Source organism: Lagopus muta, chromosome 6 (assembly GCF_023343835.1).
Source record: "Lagopus muta isolate bLagMut1 chromosome 6, bLagMut1 primary, whole genome shotgun sequence".
Taxonomy (NCBI): Eukaryota; Metazoa; Chordata; class Aves; order Galliformes; family Phasianidae; genus Lagopus; species Lagopus muta.
In genome coordinates this window covers 55109001-55136547 of record NC_064438.1, presented here as the reverse complement: position 1 = coordinate 55136547, position 27547 = coordinate 55109001, and the positions used below count along the sequence as shown (strand labels likewise).

Below are 27547 nucleotides of genomic sequence, written 5' to 3'. Positions count from 1 at the left end.
AGCACGCGTGTATCGATTCTAACAGACGCCAGCGCCCCGCCCACCGAGACCCCGCCTCCGGGGAGCGCCGATTGGCCAATGGAGCGGCCAATGGGATCGCGCGTTGTTGGGCCGTCCGGAGCGCGAGCGAGGCCGGGGCGGGAGGGGGGCTGCGTGCGACCGAGGCGGCGCCGCCATGAGCTCCATCGGCACCGGGGTGAGCGCGGGCCGCGCGGCGGCGTGGGGCGGCTCCGGGCAGTCGGGGCGCGGCGGCGGTCGGTTGATTCCCCTCGGCCGGGCCGGAGCGGGGCCGCGGCCGCTGCTGAGTCACCGCGGCCCGTTAGGCCGAGCGGCGCGCCGCAGCGTGAGGGGTTGGGGGGCTCTGCGGGGCAGCGCCGCTGCCTTTGGCCGCGTGGAGCCCTGGGCTCGGCTGTTGGGCGCCTGCTGCCAGAATAACGGGCTGTGCCGCGGGTTTGCTCAGCAATGCTTTCTCTTCTTCAGTACGACCTGTCGGCCTCCACCTTTTCTCCCGACGGCAGGGTGTTCCAAGTTGAATACGCGATGAAGGCGGTGGAGAACAGCAGGTAGGACGTGGCTGCGTTGCTCTTTGTGGGTTGGCCTTTTTCAAAGCAGCTGGTGGCTTTGCAGGTGGTACTCGTTGAACGACGGTGTCCCTGCCCTCAGTTTGGGAGGCTTCTAATAGGGTAAAAACGGTGCGATGGTTTCTGCCTGCTTTGTTGTGGAGAATGCAAAGCAAGGCTGTAAGCTTACCCTGTGTGATCAGGTAATAAGTCACAGGCTGTGGGACAAGGCTGGACTGCAGACATCATTAGTGTGTATAAAGTGCTGAGCTGCTGGGGGAGCAGAGCTGTCAGGGTACCTAAGGACTCGTTTTGTGGGTGTGAATTGAGACTGAAAGGCTGATGGGCTCAGAAAGAAATCAGTGCTCACTTTGGTGTTTCAGGTCGGGGCACTGCTGGGGCAGTGGCTCTGCAGTTCCTACAGACACTGCATGCGTTCTGTCCTCAGTTCTTTGGGTAAGGGCTCCTCAGCCTCTTCCACCTTTGAAAATGCGTTTATTTGCTTACTCTGCACCCCGCTTTGTTTTCTTTGGGCACGAAGTGGAGCGTTGTAACAGGCCTACTTGGGTGGAAATTATGTCATTGTGTCATTTGATCACTGGTTGCCAACCCTGCCCACACGGGGCTGGAGCTCAGTGACTTTTAAAGTCCCTTCTAACCTAAGCCACTCTATGATTCTATGCAGAATTGTATTAATTCTTTGTTACTTATCTTCACAGTTCTATTCTGTGTAAGAGGAATTTCCCTTTGTCTTGTCTTTCAGTACAGCAATCGGGATAAGATGCAAAGATGGTGTTGTCTTCGGTGTAGAAAAACTCGTTCTGTCCAAGCTGTATGAAGAGGGTTCCAATAAACGCCTCTTCAACGTCGATCGGCACGTTGGAATGGTGAGGTGCTCTTAATTCTTCATGGAAAAGAGCTTCCTATTCCAAAGTGGAAATGCACAGAGCTCAGAATCAATAATAAAGAGGTTGTGGAAGCTGTGTTAGGCTTCCTGTGCATGTAGAAGTGCCACTGGGTTGGTTGTTTGGTTTTTGGTTTTGTTTTTTGGGCTATTTTCCTGCAGTTCTTCTTGATTGCACACACACACAGAATTCCAGACTTAAAACAGAAGATCAGCACGTGTTTTGAAGCTGTCTAAAACTTTCTGGGAGCTGCTCAGATTGTTTTGGTTATTAATTTTCCTAGAGAAAAATTCAAAACCGTATTAGCATCAAATGATTGACGTGTTGTAAGCTGGCTAGCAGGAAGTTGATGGAACTCATCTGTAAGGATTAAGCCATGAGATTAGGCTATCGTTGTGAGCTTTGTATGAGCAACATTTGGACTGTGATGGCAATTCTCCTTTCAGGCAGTGGCAGGACTGCTGGCAGATGCTCGTTCGCTGGCAGACATAGCTAGAGAAGAAGCTTCTAACTTCAGGACTAACTATGGCTATGATATTCCACTGAAGGTAAGAAATCAGCACGGTTCACTCGGAGTTTTTGGCTTTCCTAATCACTGATAACCTCAAGTTACAAACTGTAATGAACTTATTTCTGCAAGTAAAGGCCTGCAATTATTTTTCTTTTTCCCCTTAGCATCTTGCAGACAGAGTGGCCATGTACGTGCATGCATACACCCTGTACAGCGCTGTCAGACCTTTTGGTTGCAGGTAGGTCTGTGGCAGGGGGTTGGAGACTTATGATCCTTGAGGTCCCTTCCAGCCTAGGCCATTCTCTGATTCTGTGACAGCTCTTTCCAATGCCTGCTTGTTTGCAAAGACCTTTTGTTTCACAAGTGCTGGAGCTACTTCTGTTTCCTAAAAGCCTTTTTCAAATTTGGTACTGGTGACTGGGGAGTGGAAAAAGGTTCCCCTGTCCTTTTTTTCTTATGTGTGTGAAGCTTTAGGTGAAAAATCCACGTATGCATGAGAGCAAACCAGGCTCTGTATAGACTGCATGCCTGTCCCTCAGGTTTAAAGCTGAGTTGAATCTGTATCAGTACTGAAAGCAGAACTTGTCTCTGTGGTCGTCCCCTAAAGAATAGGTAATAACTGCCATGCAGCTGCAGTACCGAAGGACGATTAAACTGAGGTCTGCTGTTTAGTTATAGTTAAGTAAAATGTTTCTGGCAAATTGCAGGTCCTTAGGAGTCACAGTAACACTGAGCCTTCAGACAGACTGCTTACAGAACGTAGTAGGGGTTATGCACAGAGTGAAGGAATCCTGACTTGATTTAGCAGTCGTCCTGTTGTGTGGGTTGGGAGAACAACTGTTTGATTGCACTTTTTCTCACCCAGTTTCATGTTGGGGTCCTATGATGAAGATGACGGTGCACAACTGTACATGATTGATCCATCAGGAGTTTCATACGTGAGTTTTTTCAGAAATATTTGTCTTTAAGTTGCTCTTTTAAAAGTTTCTAATTTGGAAATCAGTAACACGGTGTGTATTTTTTACATTGTAAGCACATAAAACCTGTTTTTAAAGCTGGTCTTTCAGAAATCTGGGAGTTCATTCCACCTGGCTGCATGCAATGAAAAGTCCCATCCATTGCAGCCCAGAAGGCCAACTGTGTTCTGGGCTGCATTAAAAAAGGAGCAGCCAGCAGGGAGAGGGAGATGATTGTCCCCCTCTACTCAGCTCTTGTGAGGCCCCATCTGCAGGGCTGCAACCAGGCCTGGGGCCCCCAGTACAGGAAGGATGTGGAGCTCTTGGAGTGGGTCCAGAGGAGGGCACTGAGATGATCAGAGGGCTGGAGCACCTCTGCTATGAGGAAAGGTTGAGGGAACTGGGCTTGTTTAGCTTGGAGAAGAGAAGGCTCTGGGGAGACCTCAGTGTGGCCTTCCAGTACTTGAAGGGAATGTATAAACAGGAGGGGAATGGCTGTTTGTGAGGGTGGATGGTGATAGGACAAGGGGGAATGGCTTTAAACTGAGACAGGGGTTTAGATTAGATATGAGGAGGAAGTTTATCACCCAGGGGGTGGTGAGGCACTGAAATTGGTTGCCCAAGGAGGCTGTGGATGCCCCATCCCTGCAGGCACTCAAGGCCAGGCTGGATGTGGCTCTGGGCAGCCTGGGCTGCTGGTTGGTGACCTGCACACAGCAGGGGGTTGGAGCTGGATGAGCACTGTGCTCCTTTGCAACCCAGGCCATTCTGTGATTGCCAAGAGATGTGAGTGTTGCAGTGATGCTCCACTCACAAAATGCTGAAGTACAGAGGTTCAGACGAAGGCTGCTAACAGCAATTCAATTCAGGGGAGACACTTCTGTTTGTTGTTATGTATAAAGTGATACAAACACACTCATCTGCTTTTATCATTTTTCTTTCAATACATCTAATATCTCTACTGTTGGAAGTGCTGAGGTTTGTGTGCTTACACTTCAAAGTATTTTCATGATAGGTGGGATTTTGTGTCGGTTTTCTCTTTGTACACGTGTTTGTTATAGAACTTCTCTAATTCTAGTTTCTTTTAATTATAGCAAAAGATCCATTGCAGCAAACTGTGCAGATACGTTTCTGCACGAGGAACTACTGAGCACTGCTGTCAAGAGTGGCAGTGCCTGAACTGCTAACTTGGGGATCTTGTCTGAGAGACAACAGCACCAATGTCTGCTGTGTATCTGCCTTCTTGTTACAGGAGGGAAGGAGTCATTATATGCTGTGTAACAGTAAGAAAGGATGTAGTTTTCCATTCACCTTGCACCTCTTCTGTTTCATTTTTTTAGGGTTATTGGGGCTGTGCCATCGGTAAAGCCAGGCAGGCTGCAAAAACAGAGATTGAAAAACTTCAGGTATGGTGTTTCAGTTTTATTGTGCTGCTTTCAGGACAGATGTTTCTACATCACATTATTACCTTTTTGGATGCCTTAAATACATAAAGTACAAGAGAAGCTGAAGTATTTCCTCATAAGTTGTCTTAAGTTCTATGGTAGCAGTATTTCTGGCATCTTGACCCTGGGCAATGGGTAGTCCTTGGCAAGCACACACTTTTAAAAGGGGAAGCACAAACATGCACTCCTTTGTATACTCTACCCTGTATACTCTGCTTGCCCCTTACTTACAGCTTTCATCTACAAACGTACACCACAGCTGTGCATTGAAATCTCAGTTCATCCAGTGAGCTTCCATTGGTGGTGGTGAAGTATCACAGCTGAAAAATTACAAGGGAGGTGAAAAATATTGTAAGTCTCAGTTAATTTAAGTCTTGAATCTGGTCAGAAGCTTGAACACCAAATGAAAAGTAGGAATCCTGCAAGATCATCTGATCTTGATACTGGAATCTTGGCATCTGAGAAGTCGTCATTTCTATTTCCGTGTGTGCAAAGTGATATAAAGATACCATGTTGGGTAATGTCTGATTTACCAAAAAATGTTTTCTCTGCAGTTCTTGGATTTTCAAAAGCTTTTTATTGCCTAATTTTTTTGTAGAGCTGTAGAATTTGTATTCCTTGAACTTCATAGTAGGATCTGTAAAGCTCAGTAGATGAGAACAGGGGTGTGCCATGCAGCACAGCTGCACTGTTCTGTCACGGCTTGTTTGCAGGATGCCTTCAGTGTGATGTGGTCAGAGCAGCACGAAGCAAGTGCTGTCTTGTGTGCTGATGCTTCTTGTTAACTGTGGGCTGGACAGGTTCCAGCTCAGAGCTGATTTTGTTCAGGTGAATTTCTGATCAAGTGACAAAATGTAAATGGGAAGAAGACAAGAAGTACAAACGCTTTTGTGGAGTTGATGATGACTGTTTGTGAGGGTGAAGAGCGGTAGGACAAGGGGGAATGGCTTTAAACTGAGACAGGGAGGTTTGGGTTGGATGTTAGGAGGAAGTTTTTCCCCCAGAGGGTGGTGAGGCACTGGCACAGGTTGCCCAAGGAGGCTGTGGATGCCCCATCCCTGCAGGCATTCAAGGCCAGGCTGGATGTGGCTCTGGGCAGCCTGGGCTGCTGGTTGGTGACCTGCATACAGCAGGGGTTGGAACTCGATGAGCATTGTGCTCCTTTGCAACCCAGGCCATTCTAGGACTATGCTGATTCTATGATATGGCCTATAGCAGCCTATTAGCTACAGTTCTGTCCTGTGAAACATGACTGTAGATGGGAAGAAAGAGGTGAGAATATCATCATAACCTTGAAACCTGTCTGACAGGTACTGCAGTGCAGATGCTGGATGTGGGAGGGGATGCAGTACATGAAACCTGCAAATGTAGCTTATCCTGCAAGTGGGGCACGCTGCACTGATCACATCTGTTGCACGTCATGCAAACATTTGACATCTTGTGTCATGTGGAGTGTACTTGGATCTTTTCATCTCCTCTACAGTGCTGCTGACGTGATTTTCAGATACTATTTAAAGCTTTTTGATGTATGGACATAATCAAAATTGGTTGGATTTTGTGTTGAGGGACATGGCTCAGTGAGTGCTACTGGTGACAGGTGGATGGTTGGACTGGATGATCTTGAAGGTCTTTTCCAACCTTGGTGATTCTGTGATAATTACAATCAATTTCTGAGACAAACCATTACAGTATGTCCTATTACTTCCTGCAAAATTAACTGGGATGGGCAAAGAATAATGACAAAAGATAAAGCTTGGTTTTGTGCATGACAGTAGCAGACCTTTGGGTTTTCCTGTTCCACTACCATCTTTGTGTGTGTAAATACACACAGCTGTGTTTGTGTGACACAAATTACACTTGTCAGCAGAAGTCAGTGCTGCGTTATGGATTGAGCCACAAGTGGAAGGACTGGGACAGTGTGCCTCTGTCTGTTTAGGAAACTTCTTGGAATGCAAATGTGACAGCACATCTACCTAAGCAGGCACGTTTCATTTTCCTCTGGCCCATTGCTTGCTTGTGTGTGTGCCTTACATGCATAGGAAGCGCTGCCAGACTCAGCATGAAGAAAGAGCTGCTGTCCTTGGCCAGCTTCTCAACACCAACTTCCTCACTATGAATTTGAAAACTGGTTGAGAATCTGAGATGGTAAACTACATGTAGCTAATGAGTTCAACATGGTGTAAAATATGCTCTCTAATCAGTAATGATTCTTATGTATGTTCTTGTGAGTGAAAGATGCGTTGTAGAGAAAGAATTCCACTGCACTCAAGCTCTTAGGCACGTCACAGTCACTTGTTTGCTGGCTAAATGCAAAACAGGATGCTCTGTTAAGCTGTATGTTTGCTGTCTGCAGATGAAGGAAATGACTTGCCGTGACGTTGTGAAGGAGGTTGCGAAAATGTAAGTCTCCAGTGTGCTTCTCCAACTCAGCAGAAATGTGTTCTGGTGAGCTTGTGGCTTCAAACTGAAACTGTTCCCTTGACGTTGGGTACCAGGTTTCACTTCTGTAGATGAGTGCTTATGCTGACTCTAGTATGGTGTTCTGTTAATGTTTGCCTTCTCAGATGGGACGTGCTGCTCAGTACTGAGAAATGACAAAAGATGGGAAAAATAAGCATTATGATCTTATTGCTCTGTGTTAGAGGTGTGTTTTACAGCTGTGGTGAATTAATGCTTGAACTGTCTGAATATGGTCACTGGTTTTCAAGTATATAAAGCTGGTGGTAGATGGGGGAGGCTCTTCAGTGTGTTGATCCTCATTACTGAGTACAATACAACACTGAGTGTAGTGTAGTTACAGGGCAAAACCACGTCATTCAGTATATCATGTACTAGTAAGGGGGGGGGAAGATACCAGGAAGGCTTCTGCTAAGGTAGAATATAAGTTGGCCAGTAGTAATCGTGAAAATACTTGGAGGGAAGATTGAGGTTGGATGTCAGGGGAAGTTCTTTGTTATGAGAGCAGTGAGGTGCTGGAACAGCTGCCCAGAGAGGCTGTGATGCCCTGTCCATCCCTGGAGGTGTTCAAGGCCAGGTTGGATGGGGCCCTGGGCAGCCTGGGCTGCTATGAAATGTGGAGGTTGGTGGCCCTGCGTGTGGCGGGGGGTTGGAGCTTCGTGATCCTTGAGGTCCTTTCCAACCCGGGCCATTCTGTGATCTCTTCAGATAAACACAGGTATTCTTTCAGCTATCTGCAATACTTCATGCTTGCAGGGATACTTCTGCACTTGTCCCAAATCTAATAATATGCAGCTGCAGAAATAATTTTCAGCCTTTTATGGCTGTTCCTTGGAGGTTATAAAGAAGTAATAAATGTTTCCATCAATGGTGTTGCAGCATGCGAGTTTATTTCTGAGCCTGTGTCAGAGGCTATCGTGTCACTGCTAAAGGAAAGAATGTGTGGGCTCTCTGTTCCTGAAACCTAACAAGGACCTCAAAACAATTCCGAAATCACAAACGAGGCACAGGCCTTCCAATGCTTACAGACCTTCTGTTCTTCAATTCTGCTTCAGCTCAAAACTTAGCAGCAATTTGAGGTAGTTCTGTTTTTTTTTATAAATCTTAAGCCTAGCCCTGGCATCGCTCAGCAAACATTTTAATCATTTCTTAATCCTAAAGCAAAGGCCAGGAGCTGTTACAAGCTCTTGAAGAAATCATATTGCTGCTGAAAAGCCTGCAAACAGCTTAGCACTTCACAAACACCTGGAGGTGGACCTAATCATCATCAAGTCTAGTCTGAACAGTGACAGAGTATGCATACAGTGTTTCTTTGGACACGTTTCACAAGACCTTTATCAAACATGAATGAAAAGCATCTGCTTTTTCAGTGAAGGTGCCCTTCCTTAGGAAGTTCATAACTTCCCCCCACTTCATGGGGAAGTTCCCCAAACTTCCTATGCTGGCTAGAAGCAGTTTTGTGTATTTCAGCTTTGGTCTTTTTGAGGGAATACTACCTCAACAAAGAAGGCTGTAAGTTGTAGGCATAGCAGGCAGGATGGAGATCTCTGTGTTGCACATCAGATGTTATGGTGTTCAGATTCACTCCCAAATATAAGCTAAAGTAAGATTTACAAGGGCAATGCAGGGTGTTCCTGCTGTAAAGGTGATGTTCTCAGTAGGGTTATTCAGCATCTCACCTAGATGGGTAACTTGCATCTCATCTGTAATCATGCAATATCCTGTTTCAGCAATGCTCACCTCCACAGTATTCTCTGATGTAGTTTTTTCTCTTGGAATAGCATGAACACAAAGGAGAGATTGAGGAGAAAGCAGGGGGGAAGCTTCTATTGCATGTAAGAAATGGTGTTTCAAAAAGAGTAAGAAATCTGCAAAAGGAAGAAAGTAGATTTTGCCTGTCACCAAATCTGTTCTAACCTCTACCCTCTGTATTCTTTCCAGAATCTACATCGTTCATGATGAAGTAAAGGACAAAGCTTTTGAGTTGGAACTCAGCTGGGTTGGAGAAAGTAATGCACTTCTAAATTTCTATAAACATCCTAGGAAGCTTCTCACTGTCTGTATTTAAGAGAACATACAGAAGCAATGTTTTATTATCACAGTGTTGTGTGAATTCTGTCTAATAGGTACTCTTTTTATTTGCAGTAACCAATGGAAAACATGAAATTGTTCCCAAAGACATAAGGGAAGAAGCAGAAAAATATGCCAAGGTAAGGTCTGACATCACTGATGTCATCTCAGTGCTGCTTTTGACAAATCTGGAATAGAATGAAGTAAGGAGCAGGATTGTAGCACTGCAATGACTAGAGAAGTCTAGCTGCACAGATCACCTGTACCTGGGATATCTCCTGCCCAGAGAACTGTGAAGCTCTCTCCATGCAATCCAGAGATGGTTCATTATTAAATACACTGTATGGCAGCAGGCTTGCCCGTCTCATTTCTCCTTCAGAAATGAACGTATGAGCTCTTCAGTAGTTACAGAAGTGAATGGGAAATGCAGCGAGTCATGTTAACTAAAATACCTTTTATAAAGGCAACCAAGTAGAAAAAGCTGCTCCTCCAGCATCTGCCAGCTTTGCATTTGCTTTAAAGGCAGTATATATTCTTAAGTAGAAACCAGGCCTGCTGAATAGCAGCCTTTGCTGAATAGCAGCAGCCTTTGTATGTGTGGAAAAAACTGTTAAACAACAGCAAAACTCCCTTTTTTAATTAAACTTTTTTTTTTTTAAATAGGAATCTTTGAAAGAGGAAGATGAATCAGATGATGAGAATATGTAACACATTGTTACTTCAAGACAAGTTTGACTTAGTACAGGTTTGTTTATAATGGATTAACCATGGGATGCTCCTATGTACTGCTGGAGGAAACTGAGTGACCAACTTGCACTAATAAATTTTCCATTTTACTGTCTGTTAGCTTTTATTTCAAAGTAAGAATGCATCTGTATTCTAAACTGCACTATATATCAAAACAGTCATTAAGAGGGGAAGATATGGTAAGCAGTAGCTACAGCAGCATGAGCACAGCAGAACTTTTGAACCAGGCTAGTCACAGGAAGGGCAGCTGCTTAGGAAGCTTACAGGTCTCTTGTTTACTGGCTTAGCCAGCCAGTGTCCTTATTCTCAGTTGTCACAGCAGCAGCTTCCAGTTCTCTCTCCAGGCAGAGGAGAAAAGCAGCTCCTTTACAGCTTGATCTGCTATCAGTTTAGGTGACACATGCAGCTGACAACTTCAACCAGCCTCCAGAAAAACACTTTAATTTGAAGTATTAAGCCCCAAATGGGACTAATGAAAACTAATTCCAAGTAGTCCTTGTGTTAACTTGCAGAGCTGAACTGTTTGCTTTTTGCTGTTTTATTCCAGTTTTATAACTTAACAGATCTCAGCTTTACATTTATTAACAGCTTCTCCACTGTAGTTCTGTAAATCAGTTCTGAATCCATTGTTGGCCTTCCTAGGAGCTAGAAAGAATCTCTCGTGGTTTCTCTTCCTGGTTCTTAGGAAAATAGACAGCATTTAGCCCCAAGAAGTCACTTACAAACCTTGAAACAAGGTACCAAATTCATCTGGTTACCACTTGAAAACTCAAAACAGAGGTCTTGTGTGCATACCTAAAATTCTAATGGTCATCTTTAGTCTGAAATGCATGCTTTCCTAACAGATCAAGTGCTTCAGTAGTACATACTATTAGTAATGACCAGCCCTTTAAAAAAAACAAAACCTCCCTCCCTTCAGTTTTAATAGTTTTTGTACTTTTAAAAAGCTCTGCAGTCTCTTTTCTAATGGCATTACAGGATACAGGTTCTGTTTCTTTTTGGTGGCAAGGTAAAGGAAATGCAGATAGATGGTTCTGTGTCAGTGCTTAATGACAGTCTCAGACTTAAGCCTGGGCCAGAGTCAAGCCACTTGGAACCCTTGCCTTTCCAGCTTTTAGCACAGCTGTCAAATTGCTACAACTCTATCAGGCCTTCCTGAAGTACGATTAATCATGACTGATGAACAGCTTCCTCGAGTGCTGTCTCCTGAGGCAACAGTATAGTGATACATAAACCTGAACCTGAGTCAGGCTGAGTTTTGTGTTGCATTCAGTCTGAATTTACTACTGAAGCTTATTGCCAGTTTGGCTCTTCTGAGTCAGTGAAATCCAGTCAGTAAACTTATCTCAGCCTGAAGCACGTGCTGAGGACTGCTCTTCCACTTGCTTTAATGCAACATGATTGTAAACCTAAAACCTTGCTGATAAGCTGTAATTGAAAATAAAGAGCTATCCCTACAAGCAGCCACACCCTTCTAATCCTTTCAGAGCCATTTAGGACTGGGTTCAGGAAACGTAACAGTCTTACAAGCCATGTTACTGGGTTAAGAGAGAAGGGCAAGTCTAGCTGTAATTACAGATACTTCCTTACCCTTCAGGCTTAAACAGTATCTAGGAGTCAGACTTAAAAGCTCAACAGCTGACCAGGTACCTGAAAGCTTCCATCAGATTCCTGTAGCTTCACACCCAGGGCAGGGCTGACAAAGTACAGGTGCAGAGAGGAAGGCCTGGAAGAGCTGTTACCCAAGGCAGAGTAGCCACACACTCCCATCTTTTAACATGCCAGGTGACTGGGGCAACCAAACCAGTGCCCCTGTTCAGAGCTGACTGGAACAGATGCAGGCTCAGTGATAAAACTCAACAGGCCTAACAGCAGCAGCCTGTAACAGTGGCCTCTGAAGACTCCCAGAGCCAACTGAACCAGCAATGCCTCCCTGCAGAAATAAGGTCTCAATCCCCCTCTCTGAAGAAAGGAGCTTCTATGGTTGGCCTGGAAATGGTTGTTTTTAAGTTGGGTTTAACAGTGAGATGCAAGAGTATACTGCAAGGACAATGAACATGCCCTCAGTAAGGCAGAAGATTTCTGAATCTCTGATTTCAGCAAGAGGTGATTCCTAACATTCATTTTTATTATTCCTGACAAGAGTACTGGGAGGTTTTAGTTTTGAAGATACCAGAAAGGCATCATTTGCCCATACCACGGCAGCACTTCTTGCTTCAGGCTTAACAAGTAACCTACTTAGTCTGGGCTCTGGCCATTTATGGGAATACATAATAGAACAGAAAGTCACATACCCACTTGGAATGCACAACTGCAGTTCTTGCCATGCTGGAACACAACTTCAAAGTATTAAAGGCAAATACAATTGCTTGAGATCTAAGTTCATGCTCTAATGGAACACCAGAAGAAAGCTGGTCTATACAATTGTTTGTTTCTCTCTCAGCTTAAAGTCATCCTTCTGTTCCACCACAGAAAGGGTTAGAAATGCACAGATCCAACAAAGAAAGGTAGAACGTACATGAGAATCCTTTTTCTCCCAAGTCTCACTCACCCACTGACAGCTATTCAGCAGCTGATGAATCACTGCTGCTGTGATGTACAGCTAGGAATGCTGCAGTCCCTGCTGCAGTCACTGTGTCCACACACAGAGGCGTTGTTCTAGAAAATTATGGGGACTAAGGTGAACCTCAGGTGCCAAGTTTATACATACTCCCATATCTAGTTTACATTTATCTCCATGACTGCTTTTAGGACTTGCAGCTCTGCTTGCAGTGTCCAAACAAATCACATTTAAACTGTAGCATCAGAGTAATCCATTTCCATGGACTGCACTGTTTTCACAAGATTTTGGATAACATCTTCATGTTTTGTTACTACTGATTAAATTGCTTTAAGATTGAGCTGTTGGAGTATCACAGAAACAACGCACGTGTCAAGTTTCTGTTATGACAGATAAACACAAGGATAGCTCCACAATAAATACTACTCATCTGTAGTTGGTGCTGACTCAGAAAGGAAGCAGTTCAAACAATTCCAAGCAGGCCTGAGCTATGCCAGGCATCGGGTCATTTATCACTTCTCATAACCATAGATAGCATGATGGCCTAAGGTTAAACCCCCCCTTCCCTGCATGTTCCACTGCCCACGTGGGTCCAATAATAGGTGAGATGCTATTTGGCCCCACAGCCCTGGTCATCTCTGAGGAAGGGGCTTTGATAGCACTGCACATGGTAGTGCTTTTCCTTAGCACTTAACTGTTAGCAATGCAAAGGTACAGAAAACACTGAGCTGCTTAAGATACATCACTGAATGATAACCACAACCCAGAATTTCAGGACTGAAGATAAACATAGGATTTTGAGTGCATAACACCACCAAACACAGCAAAGAGATCATTCTCTTCCCCTCCTCCTCTTTCTGTTGCACACCTCTAAGATGATGACTAGTTTTTACTCCACACACCAGTTTTTCAAGTTATGTGCAGTAAGGAAGTTACCTTTACCTAACAAAGGACAGCTATTTTGAGACATTTACTGCCTCTGCCTTTCCCTATTAGATGAGCTTGCCATCCCTTATTTCCAGTGACACAGAGCTGCAGGGAACAGGCTGTAGAATAAGAGTGGAGCCTTACTGCCATGCATTTACCAGACAGACAGTATTGGAGAACACAGGATCTACAACTGAGCTCAAAGCCAGTCTCTCATTTCCAGATGCAGTGCTCTTTCATCTTCATACTGCTATTAAAGGACTCTGGAGCAGTTGTTTAAAAATGGTTCTTAGGATTGCTGTGCAAACCAAAAATGGACAACCAGAATAAAGCAGACAGCAGCCTTGCATAGTTTGTAGTCCAAACACATGTCATCAGATACAGGGAAAAGTTAAATCCTCTGAAGTTTCTCCTAAAGGTAGTATAAGAACTACCCACAAAAGATACCATTTTAATTGACGTGGTAAGACAAGCCAAATAAAAGGTTAGATAAAACATGGGGTGGTTTACTTTTGCATAAAATTAGACCACATTTTATGACACGTACAGGCTGCAAGTCCAAAAATCATTCAGATTCCTCTTTCAACAACAGATTTTGCTAACAGTAGGTTAAGTTACAGTAAATTCACAGAAACAGCTACATCCCAAACACACATACAGAAAAAAGAAAAACCAAAACAGTAATTCCTAAATTAAAGCCAGAAAAAAAATTGAAAGTAAAACATGTCCTTTCTGCAAGATTTTTAGGAAAGCAGGAATCTGCTGCTTTTGATATTTGGGGCAAGACTGAGACACATCAACAGGTTTCAGCAAACACCAGATGACTTCAACAGCATGCTTACACAGCAGCACCATTTCAGCTCTCATTCCGTGCATATCCACACTCTGCAAAGAGTGCCACTTTTAGAAGCTCTTCATCCCCCCAAATTCATTCCTATGTTTCAGGAATAGAAGAAATCTGAAACACTGTCTCAGGAAGTGAAATCAAAGCAGAGCTTCACGTGTTCCCAGTAGGAAAGTCAGTTTAACAAGCAGCTACATTCCCCAGCCAAATGAGAGTTGAAACGATACTCTCACACCAGTTTGTCACACCATTCTGCTGCATGCAAGGAAGAAACTGCTGCCCTCTAATAAAAGATGCCTTTCATAGATTCAGAATAGTTAAAACTTGCTAAGAAGATGTGTATTTTGTTCTGGAAATCAACAGAGCACAGCTTACAGCAGTGGCTGTGTTTGCAGTGCAGCTGTACTAGCAGTGCACCACACAGAAGAACTGCAGCTCCTGACAGGATTAGAAACCAAAAAAAGAAGAACCCACAGCCCTGAAAATACAAACCTCCTGTGAGTGGTGCAGGCTTGCAACTAATTGACAGCTGAGAGGTGCTAACACAGTGCCAGCTGGTCAGCGACTTCCCAAGCAGGCAGGGAATTCACTACCTGTAATAACAGCCAGCAAAAAACCCGCAGAAATAAAAAGTAAGTTTTAAGAGAAGGCTTAGAAGTAGGAAAGAGTTCAGATGCAGACACCAACTAAGCTGTAAATTCCTGCTAACGGCACCTGTTTGTAGCTAATAACATTTAAATCAGAAGACTGAGGGCATTAATGCCTTCACAAATAATCAATACTGATGACCTGCAGTCTTGTTGGCTGAGGCTGAAAATTAACTGTAAGCGACTGAATTAATTTAGACAAGCAAAAGCCCTAGAAGAAAGAACATAACTGCTGTCCTTGCAAGTTTTCTTTTGCTGAACATCCTTGCTTGCAGAAGTAGTTTTGCTTCCTTGTGCATGGCTGCATGCTAATAGTGACACACACATTGCTTTCAGCAGGCTGTGTCTCTGCCCACGTTCAGCTGGGTGATGCTGTCCTACAACCTCTGCAATCCATGATTTTAATTAACAGCTTATCAGCACCAACAAGCTTGAAAGTGACAGCTGTGCTGGTGGGCAGCCCATTGCCAAAGACTCAGCATCAGCATTAGAACAGTGTTTTCTTTCTCTACAAATAGGGAAACGTGCACCTTCTTGAAATCCAATGTGAGCAAGCCAGTTATCAGTGTCTTAAAAGCCTTTGTATATGAAAACATGGCTCTAATCTCTATACTTTTCCTTCCATACTTTTTAAACATAGCTATTTCTGCAAGTATTACAAGGGAAAAAAGCCTTCCAGACACCAGCAACAGGCAGCATAAGCAAGGACTCTACAAATTGCCCACCAGTAATCACTCAGAACATTAGTTTTAAACAAGACAGTAGAAAACCCACTGCTCTGAATCTTCTAACACAAGTACTGAGAAAATAATACAAGTTGCTTTTTCAAAAAAGAAACAACTGATTTTAGTTCTCCAATTGGCATCAGTGAACACCTTAGATAGGAACAGCATTAAACAGCCATTCAGTGTACATGCACACCTGAGCTGTATCACAGCTTTCCTGCAGGATAACAGTCGTGCTGCACTGCTGCTTTCCAGCAGCGCACTGAGGACAGATCTGCACCCACTTCCCTAGTATGGTTGTAACAGCCTCACTGTTGTCATCAAAGGAAATGTGTGGTCATGACAAGTAATACAGGAAATTAAACAGATCTGTAATTAGACCCTTTGCTAGGCAAACTTTTATATGCAGATACCTTAACAGAACACGACAAAGTATGCAAAAACTGGCTTTAAAACCCAATGTTTGGTCAACTTGAGCCATGGGCACCCATCCACAGCTGCTCTCATAACAGAAAATTCCACACCAGGAAAAATAAAGTCTCTGAATACAGCTCTCATTATGCCCAACCATAAGAATACCATATCAATCTTTAATTAAATAAAAAGAAAGAGAGAATGTTTATGTCTGGAATTAAAAGATGGCATGGCAAATACCCAAACATCTCCCCTGGGCTAACACAGGCTATCAGCTGAGAACTAAAACTTCTCTTGCATGAGGCTGCTACTAACAGTTCAGTTGGTGCACTGCTAGTTCCTGTCTTACAGCACACAGAACTGTAGTTAGGAACTGCAGCTGGACTGGATGCCATCTATTCAGTAAGAGGGGGACTGCTCCTCCCTGGAGGTCTCCCAAAAGCTCCACCAAGAGCTACTCAAACAAGCTAAGCGTGCATTATCATTTCAGCCATGTTAGTGGAAGAAGCAACAACAGAGTGAGCACTACTGTCGTGTGCAGAGCTAACAGAAAACTTGGCTGTCCTCAGTATAAGGATGTGGCTCTGGGCAGCCTGGTCTGCGACCCTGCACATAGCAGGGGGATTGAAACTGGATGAGCATTGTGGTCTTCTTCAAACCAGGCCATTCTATGACTCTATGAAATATCCATGCATTACTACACTGCTGCAAAACATACCCATACCTGCTTTAGAAAGCTACTAGTAAAATTCAGGGAATAAAATGCACTCATTCAGGTTTCTTAAGGGTTACTACACTTTCTCCAGCAACACTCCAGGAAGTGCCAGAAGCAGCATGCAGTTACATTTCAATAACAGCATCCATTTTTCTGAACACAAAGACTGGAATATGATGACAGTGCTGGGGAAAGTGAGAAATAAGCAGGGATACTTTTTGCTTGTTTTTAAGTACACATTTTTTTTTTTTTTATAGCTACCTCTATTTGTATGTAAATAAAAAAAACACGAAGGAACTTACTGCTAAGGGTCAGCAGCAAAAGCACTAAGAAAGAAGGTTTAACCTTTCATTTTTATAATCTTGCTGTTACTGACCAAACTTTCTGTTGCCAACTCCACATTTCTTGGGTTTTGTTGTTTTTTTTTCCCTTTATGCTGGAGTACTAAAGACTTCACAACCACCTGACACGCTGCTATGAGCAGACTGCAAAGAGTGAGATAGTAAAGTTCCACAGTAAGCACGCACCTGACGTTCATCTATATGGAAACAGCAGTTCATGCAGACAGATTCTGCATGCAGATGTTTGTTCAGCCAACACTGGAAATACATTGCATATTTACTGACCAAACATAAACAGCAAGGGGAAGAATATCTGAAGAGGCCGAAGTAAACACTAGAAACAGGAAATAAAAGAAACATGAAGCCTCCTATACTTCTGAAGTCTGACAAAGTAACACAGAGCTCCATGGTAGAACAAGAATTGCAGTTTTTAATGCTTTTAATATTCGGTAATAAGTTATGAGACAAACTGAAATGTTAGTTTTGGAAAGATGACAAAGCAGCTGATGACAGAGCAGCTCCCAACAGGAAATTCTGCTGCTCATTTTCTCCACTTGTGACAAACTTTTCCCTGTAGATCACATTCTGAAGGAAAAAGCACAACTGCAAGGATCTGATATAGACAAGCTACATTTAATGCCCAGAAAAATTTAACACTGACATGCAGTGTTTCAATATCAGAGTGCAACCCTGAGTTCTGAAGCTCACGTTTCAATGAAAAGTTATTTTAAACCAAAATTAGAAGTAGTGCCTGGCTTGCCAAGAGTACAGCTTTTTCATTCCATTACAGCAAACGTCATGCCCAAGTCGTATGTGAATGTTTACGCTACTTGGTGTGCTGCTTAGCTTGACATTCTTAGGTACTTTAAATGCCTTAAAAGAACAAGTCACTTCTCCTGCTGACTTACTATGCAGAGAACAAAGTAATCCATAGTAGTTAGATGAGTGATGTGCCAAGAACTTCCTGTGCCAAGAACAGCTACACCCAGACGGACAGAATTTTTCTGCTAGAAATCAGAAACAAGACTGATTAGTTTTGTCAGGAACTCTTATTTATTGAGTGGAACTCTATTTTACAACGAGGTGCAAAGTGTGCCTCTAAAAACCATAGAACGATTCAACTATTACATCCCACAGACGTACCATAACTTGACATTCAAAGCAGGCTTTCTGAAGTTCTGAAGAGGAGCTACAAGACATAGCTTAGTGGCTTGTGGGAGCAAGGATAATGGGAGGACCATTGAACTTGATGATCTCGTAGGTCCTTTCCAACCTTATGATTCTATGATTTTAAGTTTTACTAACTTACTTTACTAACTTCAGCGTATTCTAAACAATTTCTTCTTCAGTTTATCCACAGCATCAACTACAACACAGAAGTTACATCAGCATTCAAACAAGCACCCCAAGCCTTTATATATATATATATACACACACACACATTATTCACATCCTTATATTTACAGAGGAGATCTAAAAGCCAGAATGCCACAGCTGTGTTCACTTCCAAACATGTTAGAAGTGTCCCGTCATCAATAGTAAGCATTATTGGCATGCATTAACTTTACTACTGCTTATCTATGCTATTACCTCCATAAAATCCCTACAGCAATCCCTTTGCACTTCCTAAAACATCGAATTCAATCAAAAAGAACACAGGTTTGAAGCGAGGTTTAACTTACAAACCAAGGAAGCTCCTTATGGCTTTCAAAAACTTCAAAACCACATCCACAGGTCCTCTCAATGCAAAGATAAACAAATGAAAAATACATTTCGTAGCTGATAACGAGCTGCTGAAATCAGGTTCTCATTACTTCGAGGAAAAACGAGGAAGCCGCAACAGAGCTTAAACACAGATTAAGGTTAAGGTACAAAGAAAAGAAGCAAAACTGCAGCTGAAGCCCCCAAATGGCTTCACAACAGCATCAGCGCTGCCTGCGAGCAACGAGAGCCTCCGAGCCCGCCGAACAGCGCAGCTCCACAGCAGGGCCGGGGCCTCTCCGCCTCCCACTGCGGGCTGACAGACCGAGCGATCCCCGGCACTCCCTACCTGACGCCTCAGCGCCTTCCCGGCCCCAGCGGTTCCGCCGAGCTCCGCCAGAGGGACCCTCCGTCACCGCTTCACTTCCGGGGCCGGCCGGGCGCGCTCCGCCATCGCGGCCGAGCGGGAGCAACCGTCACCGCCATCACTCGAAGGGCCGTGAAGGCGAAACGTCGCGTCGTCTCCTCGGAGCAGTAGAAAGAGCTCACCCCCGCCGGGCTCGCCGCCTCAGTGAGGGTGCAGAGCTCAGCTCCGCCGCTCCGCACCCTGCGGGAAAGGCGCCGACCACTCCCGCCGCCTCCCCGCCGCGGCCTAAAATGGGAAAGCGCCTCACACAAAATGGCGCCGGGAGGCTGACCGCCGCGCATGCGCGTCGCGCGTCCCGGCCCGCCGCCGCCGCAGGACGCCATCTCCGCTCGCGCCCCCTCTCCGCTCTTCCCCTCGTCCCCGCCCCTCCGCGTTTCTAAGAGACGGTTAGCGCCAATCGCGTCGCGCCGTTGCTCTTCCTGACCCCCGAACTTGGCCAATCGGCTCGTTCATAGCTACATCCGGATCCAGCTCTCACCAATCAGAGGCTTGGGAGCGCTGACTTCACTTCAACCGCCGCCAATCGACGGGTGCTCCAGGGAAAAGCCAATGAAAAGTCTCCGTGGCTCTACCTGCGTCTGTGCCTGTCCAATAGGTTCCGCCTGGCTCTCGGCGACCAATGGGGGTGCCGTCCGCGGCGCCCAATCCGGGCGGGGCAGAGCCCCCGGGGCGTCACGAGGGGGCCAATGAGAGTTCGAGGAGGACCGATTCTGCTCAACAGCTTGTTATTGGGCTCGTCGCTGGCGATCCGCTGCGAGTCCGGGCTGAGAGGAGGGGGCGGAGCGGGGCCGCGCTCAGCGCCGCCGCTCGCGGGGCTGTCGTCGTCGCGGAGGGAGACTGCGGCGCCGAGCCGGGCGCTGCCCACTTCGCTGCGACTTTCCAGGTAGGAAACGGTCGAGGGCGGCTCGGCAGCAGCAACTCCGCCGCCGTCCCGGGGGAGCGCCCGGCCCCGCGAGGGACGGCCTGGGGCTGAGCGGAGCGGGACGGCCGCCTCTCCCTTCCCCCAACCGCGAAGCGGGCAGCGGGAATGGGGACTCCGAACTCCGCCTCCGAGCCGCTCGGCGCTCGCTCCCGTTCCCCTCAGCCCCGAGTGCGCGGTATGGTGGTGGGGGGAAGGGGGGACGGTTTGCTCGTCCCGCTCCCCTCAGCCCCAACCCCGGCGGCCGAGGGGGGCGGGGAGGAGCGGCTCGGCGGGCCGCGGAAAGTTGCGAGGGCCGGGGAGGGGCGGGGAAGGCGGGAGGCAGGCCGGGCCCCGCCGCCCCTCCGTCAGGAGTTGCCGCCTCGGGGCCCTCCCCGCCCCGCAGCCGCCGCCGGGAGCGGGAGCAATGGCGACGTGACGCGCACCGAGCGGCCCGGGACGGGCGGAGGCTCCCGCCCGCCGCCCTCTGACGGCCGCAGACCCTCGGTCGATCCCGCTCTTGTGTTGCAGCGCTTCCCTGCCCGGTTGTGCGGCGAGGAGACGGCTCGGAGCTGGAATCCCTCACGTAACCGGGAAAAATGAAGGTACGAACTCTCTCTCTCTCTCTCCTTTTCCTTTCCTTGAGGTAACTTCGTTTTTCGCCGCTGTTTCAGCTGCAGTTGTCTGGAAACGCTCTGAGTTGCTGTCCTCGGAGTGCTGCCTTTAAATGCTTCCTGCATCAGCAGCTGCTATTGCAAGTTTGCAAAACCACAGCTTTTGTCCCGCCTGTGCTGCTGCTGCTGGGTTGTTGTTTTTTTTTGCCAGTACAAAGACGGGGCAGTGCACAAAAGAGAGAGAAACTTTTCTTGCCTTCAATTAAACAGCAGCAAAGCAGTTCCTTAATGCTGTGTGTTGATTTCCTGTCTCGATGGACGTTTTGGCGTGCTGCTTCTGGCCTTGTTTACCGCTTTACACACGCCCAATAAAGTGAGGTTTGAAGTAATAAAGTCCAGATTAAGGAAAAGGTGAGGAGAAATAGTTCTTCCCCTTAACGAGGCGGTTCAGCTTTCATAAAGGATTTCAAGAAAAACAACTGCTCACAAAGATGAGAGTAAATCTCTCTAGAGGTCTCCGTTTAGTCGGCAAGAGAAAAACTCCTATATTTAGAATGGTATAGACGTAATTGTAGATATTGGTATGATAGCAGCCTCAAATTATCTGCCTCACCAAATTGGTTTCAACAGGAAAAAGTGCAGTTATCTTTTATGCTGCAGTTCTGCTGTTGAAAGATTTCCCTTCTTTAATTCTTTTGAGTTGTCATTTTTATTGATTATTATTACCTTTTTCATAACGAGGTGCTTTAATATGAGCTCAGCACCCCCAGAGCTATGCTGAGCATACCACGGAAAGTAATAAGGTGTTTTTTTGGTTGGTCCTTTACATTGGGAGAGCAATTAGGCTGACAGAATTGGGGGTCAACCTCACTATGTGAAGCCAAACTTCCTGTGACTTGTTTCTTTACTTTAGAGCAGTCTGATGGTAGTTATGAATACAGACGTTGTTTGTCACCTAATGATCAAGAAGTTCAGATGGAAAATCGAATGTGCAATGCTGTAGCTGTAAAAAGAACTAAGAACTAAACTTTGTTCCTGTTTTTTTGCTCCTCACTAGGCAGCAGATGAGCCTGCCTACCTGACAGTGGGAACGGATGTCAGTGCCAAGTACCGTGGTGCCTTCTGCGAGGCAAAGATTAAGACAGTGAAAAGGCTTGTGAAAGTCAAGGTAATATGCTGTGGTTTGTGCTGGTTTTGTTAAAGCACTGTGTTGAAAGAGCTGTCAGAGAAGATCAAAATCCTTAAGATTATGGAATGTTCATTGCTTTACTTTTTGACTTTTAAGAGCATTTGAATGTTTGTGCAGTTTTCGTTTTCATGTTGTTATTTTTCCATATCTGTGTTCAGGAGGATGCTGAAACAGGACTGGGCTTAAACATTACCTGTCTATGCTGCTCAACTCCTGGTCACAGTTGTCTCCTGTTTATGAATGCATCAGTTTCACAGCAGTCAGTTTTGAAGGTTCTCCTAGAGGCTTATGGCTTTACATGAGTAATAAGAGCAAACTCTTCAGAAGCAAAAATTCCCTTTCATTCCAACTGACAGTCAGTTTTACTTGAGAGGCTGTGCTATAATAAATCAGTGTAAGAACAAAAAAAAAAAATTGCGAAAGAACCTTTTTAGATCAGGTTTTTGAGATGTCCAGAAGAGTATTTGTTAGTTTCTAGCATCTTGCTGCTGCTTTCAAAGCAGCATGCAAAACTGTAGCTAAGTTCCTGTGCAAGCGTAGTACTGACACTTAATATTCATTTCTGTTTACAGGTCTTATGCCAAAACAAACAAAAATGAAGGTTATTATTTTACTGTTGCAGTTCTATTGTTCATGCTAATGTGGGAAAACAAGAGTCAAACCTAGTTAAATAAGAGTTAAGAATGCAAAGTAAATACAGAGCTTGGTTTGTTCCCTTAAGTTCTTTCCACTTCTAGATAACTGTCCAGGATATGTAAATAAGGCATTAGTGACCCTCAAAACCTTGCTAAATAGAGATGAAAGCTTCTTTTTATAACTATACATCTAAGTTTTCATGTGCTTTAATGCTTAGATCAAGTAGAGCAAGCTGTCAGCCTCTTCAGTTACATAGGTGGAGCACATCACTTTTGTCAGAGTTCTTGTCATGGTTTTAAAAATCAACCAATTCAGATCTTTCAGACTTTTCTCCTGTTCTTAGTGAGTACTTTTAGAAATTCATGCCCTTCTTTGAATCTGTGTGAATGAGTTGCTTCCTAGAAAGCAGCGTGCTGCCCTTCCTGAACTGACATCCTTCATTTTTCTGTCTTTGGTCTGAGTATCTGAGCATTAAGGCTGTTTGTAGGTGTGTGCTTCTTTTTCTCTATCCAACAATGTGCTTTATTACTCCATGATCAAGACTCGTAGGTACACGAGGCTGCTCTGACTTGGTAACAATTCCTGTCACTGTGTCTGAATTGTAAAAGAACAGTTGAAGTTGTAGCAATAAGCCTGATGTTTTAATGAAGAGTGTGTGGGCACAGCCCAGTGTGCCTCCTAAGTCCAGAGGATCCATCAGGCTTTTCCTGAGTAGCAGGACGACTTGTATTCATCTCGATGCTGATAGAGAATTGTAAATAAAAACTAATTGAACCAGGTTATTATGAATTCATATAACTGCAGGGTGCATTTCAACATGGCTTTTATAAATACAGCTGCAATGTAAATTGTGCTTATCAGATAAAGAGAGGGGAGCACAAAAACTGGACATCTTATTGGTGGAAAGGAAATTGCTTGGGTTTTTGATTCCTGAAAAAGGATAGGAATTTGGGAATTGTTGGTTAGTACATCCTGGGTACTCAGGTGGGTCTTTTTGCTATGAAAATGGCAGTGAAACAGTTAGCGTGCTAACATCTAAATATTCATCTTCTATGTTTCTGAGCTGAGTCTGTGCAAACTCAGGGATTCAACTTGCACAGGCTTCTGTTCCTTCTGTGTCATGATGCTTACTCTCTCAAACACAGGATTTTAAAGGGAAAAGTGTTTTACTTCCTCTTTTTCAACCCATCCTTATTTTAATCACGCTTTCAGTGGTTCGCATCTTTACCATAGAAACTTTCTCCTGTTCGTGGTAGCAGCGGTGGTGGTTGGTCTGTTCAGTGATTCCTCAGTGAGTTTTTAATACACAGAGCATTGTATTTTGATTGCAGTTCACTACTCAGTATGTTGTCAACAAAATGCTGTGGGTAAAGTAGAGAAAAAGCACGTGAATCATCTGATCTCTAGGCTCAGTTCCAGGTGTACCCTGGGGTGCATCAGTATCTAAACTCGCATCAAAAGCTTCAGTTCTTTTCATTGGAGCACCTGTTGTTTTATTTGCCCTCTTCTTTGACTGTAGTGTTTCAGGCTGAGTGTTCAGTGTGCTGCTTGGGCCTTCCTGTGAGTAAGGCCATCCATGCCCAGGGTTTTGCATTCACAGTAATGTTTGACTGTGTTTGATGGAGATAAAGTTGATTTTCTGCATTGCTACTTCTGTTCTTAGACTTTTCATATACCATTACAAATAAGGAATGCATAAACAAGTTTATGAATGTCTTTCAGGTGGTCCTGAAGGGGGATAACTCAACTCAGTTAGTTCAAGATGATCAAGTGAAAGGACCTCTAAGAGTATGTATACTGCATGCCTTTTATTGCTTTATCTCATAGTAAATCAACAGGAGGAGCCCCATTGCTTTTGGTTGGGTTGATTCTGAATAGTCCTAACTCTTGTAGTTTTTGGAGGCTCTTTGTGTTCTCCATGTAGCATGCTTCATATGCCAACAGAACTGCACATGCTGCTTTTGAAACCTGTTATAAGCAACAGAGATCCTGATTCCACGAGGGTAATTTCAAACCTGTTAGACAGTAATAAACACGAGTGTTCTGAAAGTGTTTTTAAAGTAGGTGATGTATTTTATATAAAAATGCATGTTGATTTGTGTTTTTACAGGAGCTGAAAGTTGTCTGCTAAAACAGCTGCATTATAGAACACTGACTGCAAACTTTTAGAGATCATCTTTAGTAGCACCAGCACAAACACTGCTGTGTGTTAGAGTCTGATCTAGCTGATGGTACAACAGTAAAGAATAATGTTAGAAGTGTTTTAAAGCGTAAGGAACATTAGTAACACACATCAACAGTGAAATAAGAGTTACTTTGAATAGTTGAATACTTATTTCCAGTTAGCCTTGTACTATTTCTTGTTACGGGATAAGCCGTGCTGAAATTAGTTGTCCCAGGATCCTTACTGCTTTATTGTCTAACCAGAGTTCATCTTAAGAACCTTTGTTCTTACCAGCTATGCAGCTACATTTCACAAAGTAACATTCAGCTAAAATGAATCTTCAACATTATCCAAATAAAATCCTGCCTTACTAGAAGAATTAATGCTTTCGTGAGTTCTGTCTCTTTCATTTGAGTTCTGGATTATGTGTAACCTTGGGATACCCCTTTTTGCAGGTTGGTGCCATGGTTGAAACCAAAATGCCTGATGGATCCTTTCAAGAAGCTGTTATCAGCAAGTTAACAGATGCGAGCTGGTATACTGTAGGTAAGTAGCCACATGCTTTCGTTGACAGTCTCTAATCTTTGAATAATACATTTCTAATTATAGATAATAACATAAGTAATTATATTCTGTTTTGTAAGAGCTGAGATTTCGAAGGGAACTTTAAGTCTTCCAGATCTTGTTTCCTTAAAAATAGAATAATAATTTGATGTTGAAGGAGGCTGTAGGAAAGGGCTCAGCAGACAAGTTTTATTTGGCACAACATCCATATGCTGATGGTGGTTTCACTCAATGGAATTCAGAATGGCTTTTGCAGATTTTGAGACAAACTTCAAAATAGCACTTCTGGCTGAATATTTGTGACACGTGTTGACTGACTGGCTTGCTAGTGTTCTTTCACTGTATGCAGTCTTATAAAAGCAGCAGCAGCACCCACAGCTTCTGTACCTTTGGAAGTGATTCCTCTGTTTTGTGTAGAGCTGAAAGTTGAGAGTTGTGTTTTGTATGAAGTAACAGAAGAAAGGAACTTATTTTTAAAAGAAATTGCCATTGCACCTAAAAAGAAAAGAGGGGACCTTTTTTTGTAACTTAAAATTAACTGTTGCCTTGAAACTTTTTCAAATAATGATTCAATCTAAAATAAAATAGAAACCAAATTTGCTTCTCCTGCAGGAGGCTGCGTTTTTTAGTTACTGACACAAACCTCAGAACGCACAATCATCAAAATGTCAGCGTTGAATAAGGATTCACTGAAAGAGAAACTTCATTAGTTTGAATAAATAGAATTGCTCATTCTGATACCTGGGCTTTTCTGAAATAGCTCTATCACTGGAGTGGCCTGCAACATTCAGGTGATACCATATAAGCAAACAAAAACAACCACGGTAACTGGATCAAATAGCCTTCCAAGTATCCAACTTGGAGGAAATGCACTATTCTTAATTGTACTGTATATTCTGCCATTCTACTCCACTATATTTGTTCAGTACTTGCTTCTTAATATCCTTGCATACAGACAGTTCAGTTTTATCTTCATGTTCTTCAATACCCTGCTGAAGAGTCCCATATAGTGTGGGATATCAGTTTTATTTTGGTTTTGTGTTGTTTGTTTGCTTTAAGATAGACAGTACTTTCAGTAGTCCAACTTTCCCTTTGCAGTCGGTGAGATTATTTAGTCTTTGATGGGATCAAGATAAGGCTGTCAATGGAAATAATTTGGAAGAGTTTATCATGAGACGTTTATTATTATTGCGTGCTATAAATATGAGCTGGTTGACTTTCCAGTTGACAGTGCTCACTGCTCTTTGCATTTTTATTTTTTTAAATTCTCATATATTGTTAGCAAATATCAGGAAGGGCCTACTTGCTGTGCAGGTGACCAAGCACAGCCTGCCCAGAGGTTCTGGGATTTCTTGTTTGGAGGTCTTTAAAAGCCCTGCTCTGAGTGGCCCAGGCCAGGCTCTGGGCAGCCTGGGCTGCTGGTTGGTGACCCTGCACATAGCAGGGAGTTGGAACTGGATGAGCGTTGTGCTCCTTTGCAACCCAGGCCATTCAATGACCTCCAGAGCTCATTTCCAACCTTAACTGCTTTGTGATTCTGTGATCTTTTTTTTTTCCTTTCAAGGATATACACTGCTCTAGAATTCTAGATTAAGCTGTAAAGTTGTGGTACTCAGGTGGAAAAGGCAGACTTCCTAGTCCTTTCGGCCTTACACTGCAATGTAACGTATTTGGTGAACCCCTACTACCTTTTTTATCTTTAGACAGATAGAATAGAGGACAGTAAAGTTGCATGTTTTTTCATATGCAAATTTACTAAGGCTGCTAGGATTTTGTAGAACTTTGGAGCTGCTGGGAATGAGAGGGGATTTAAGTAATTCCATGATAAGTCAGTGTGTAATGTGGCATATAGGGTACCCATACATCTGAAAATACAATTGTAGCATGCTGGAATTGCATTCAGGTCTTACTAAAATTGTCATGAGTAGTACGTGGTGTCTTGTTTATTGATACTGAAAGCAGAGGTGATGTTGACCAAGGTAAGCAGATTGAGAATTTTGTATCTTCATAACTTGGCTCTTTAACTTGATAATAGTGGAAGTGCTTTAGCTTGAGTACAGAGATGTCAGAGTGTGAGAGCCTTTTTTTTTAGCCTGCTTCTCCCATTGTAGCTTTGTAGAAAGCTTTGGATAAGTGTGGAGTGTATGTTTATGTTGCTGTCAAGTAAACAAGAGCTGAATTGGTTCCCCTTTAATAGATGGTGGCTGTGCTCCTTGGCAGTCTTATTGACAATTCAGTCAAAGCTAAAAACTTGAAAGGGAAGTGGATTAAACAGCTTTTCCAGTTCTGAAATGTTTTCCTGAACCGTGGTCAGGCTTGAGTTGGAAGCACAGGAGAAAGCTTGCTTTTAGTATGTGCTCCTGTAGCATTTAATTTCTGTTCTATGGATCATCACCTCTTTGTGATTTAAAACTCTGACCGATAAGGGTAGAGAGGTCAGTAATATATGTGGGTTAATAAATAAACAATAATTTGCTTTTGTCACCAGCATAACAGATCCACAAAATCTCTTCTAACATGAGTTCTGCCT

The 27547-nt window shown here is 44.1% G+C and overlaps 2 protein-coding genes across 5 annotated transcripts in view; both read left to right on the top strand.

Moving 5' to 3' along the window:
- Nucleotides 1-89: 89 nt before the first annotated feature.
- On the top strand, nt 90-9745 carry PSMA3 (proteasome 20S subunit alpha 3). The gene is made up of 11 exons (XM_048948837.1): nt 90-196; nt 481-563; nt 1324-1447; nt 1912-2013; nt 2141-2214; nt 2842-2914; nt 4273-4338; nt 6731-6777; nt 8776-8843; nt 8980-9044; nt 9568-9745. The coding sequence occupies exons 1-11, from the start codon at nt 176-178 to the stop codon at nt 9610-9612; spliced, it is 768 nt and encodes a 255-aa protein (XP_048804794.1). The 5' UTR covers nt 90-175; the 3' UTR covers nt 9613-9745.
- Nucleotides 9746-19576: 9831 nt separating this feature from the next.
- ARID4A (AT-rich interaction domain 4A) overlaps nt 19577-27547 on the top strand; it is a 43541-nt gene continuing 35570 nt past the window's right edge. For 2 of the 4 annotated variants that reach the window (XM_048947280.1, XM_048947277.1), the window contains exons 1-5: nt 19577-19835; nt 20382-20455; nt 21522-21632; nt 24012-24077; nt 24909-24999. In XM_048947280.1, coding sequence (XP_048803237.1) covers nt 20450-20455; nt 21522-21632; nt 24012-24077; nt 24909-24999 — 274 coding nt within the window. In that variant the 5' untranslated portion in view covers nt 19577-19835; nt 20382-20449. The remainder of the gene's footprint in view (nt 19836-20381; nt 20456-21521; nt 21633-24011; nt 24078-24908; nt 25000-27547) is intronic. The other 2 variants (XM_048947281.1, XM_048947279.1) reach the window with 2 other exon arrangements.

Coding starts and splice junctions, on each gene's coding strand:
- PSMA3 (XM_048948837.1), top strand. CDS start 176: ATGAGCTCCATCGGCACCGGG. Junction 2,014..2,140: donor GCTATGATATTCCACTGAAG/GTAAGAAATCAG, acceptor TTTTCCCCTTAG/CATCTTGCAGACAGAGTGGC. Junction 2,915..4,272: donor ATCCATCAGGAGTTTCATAC/GTGAGTTTTTTC, acceptor TCATTTTTTTAG/GGTTATTGGGGCTGTGCCAT.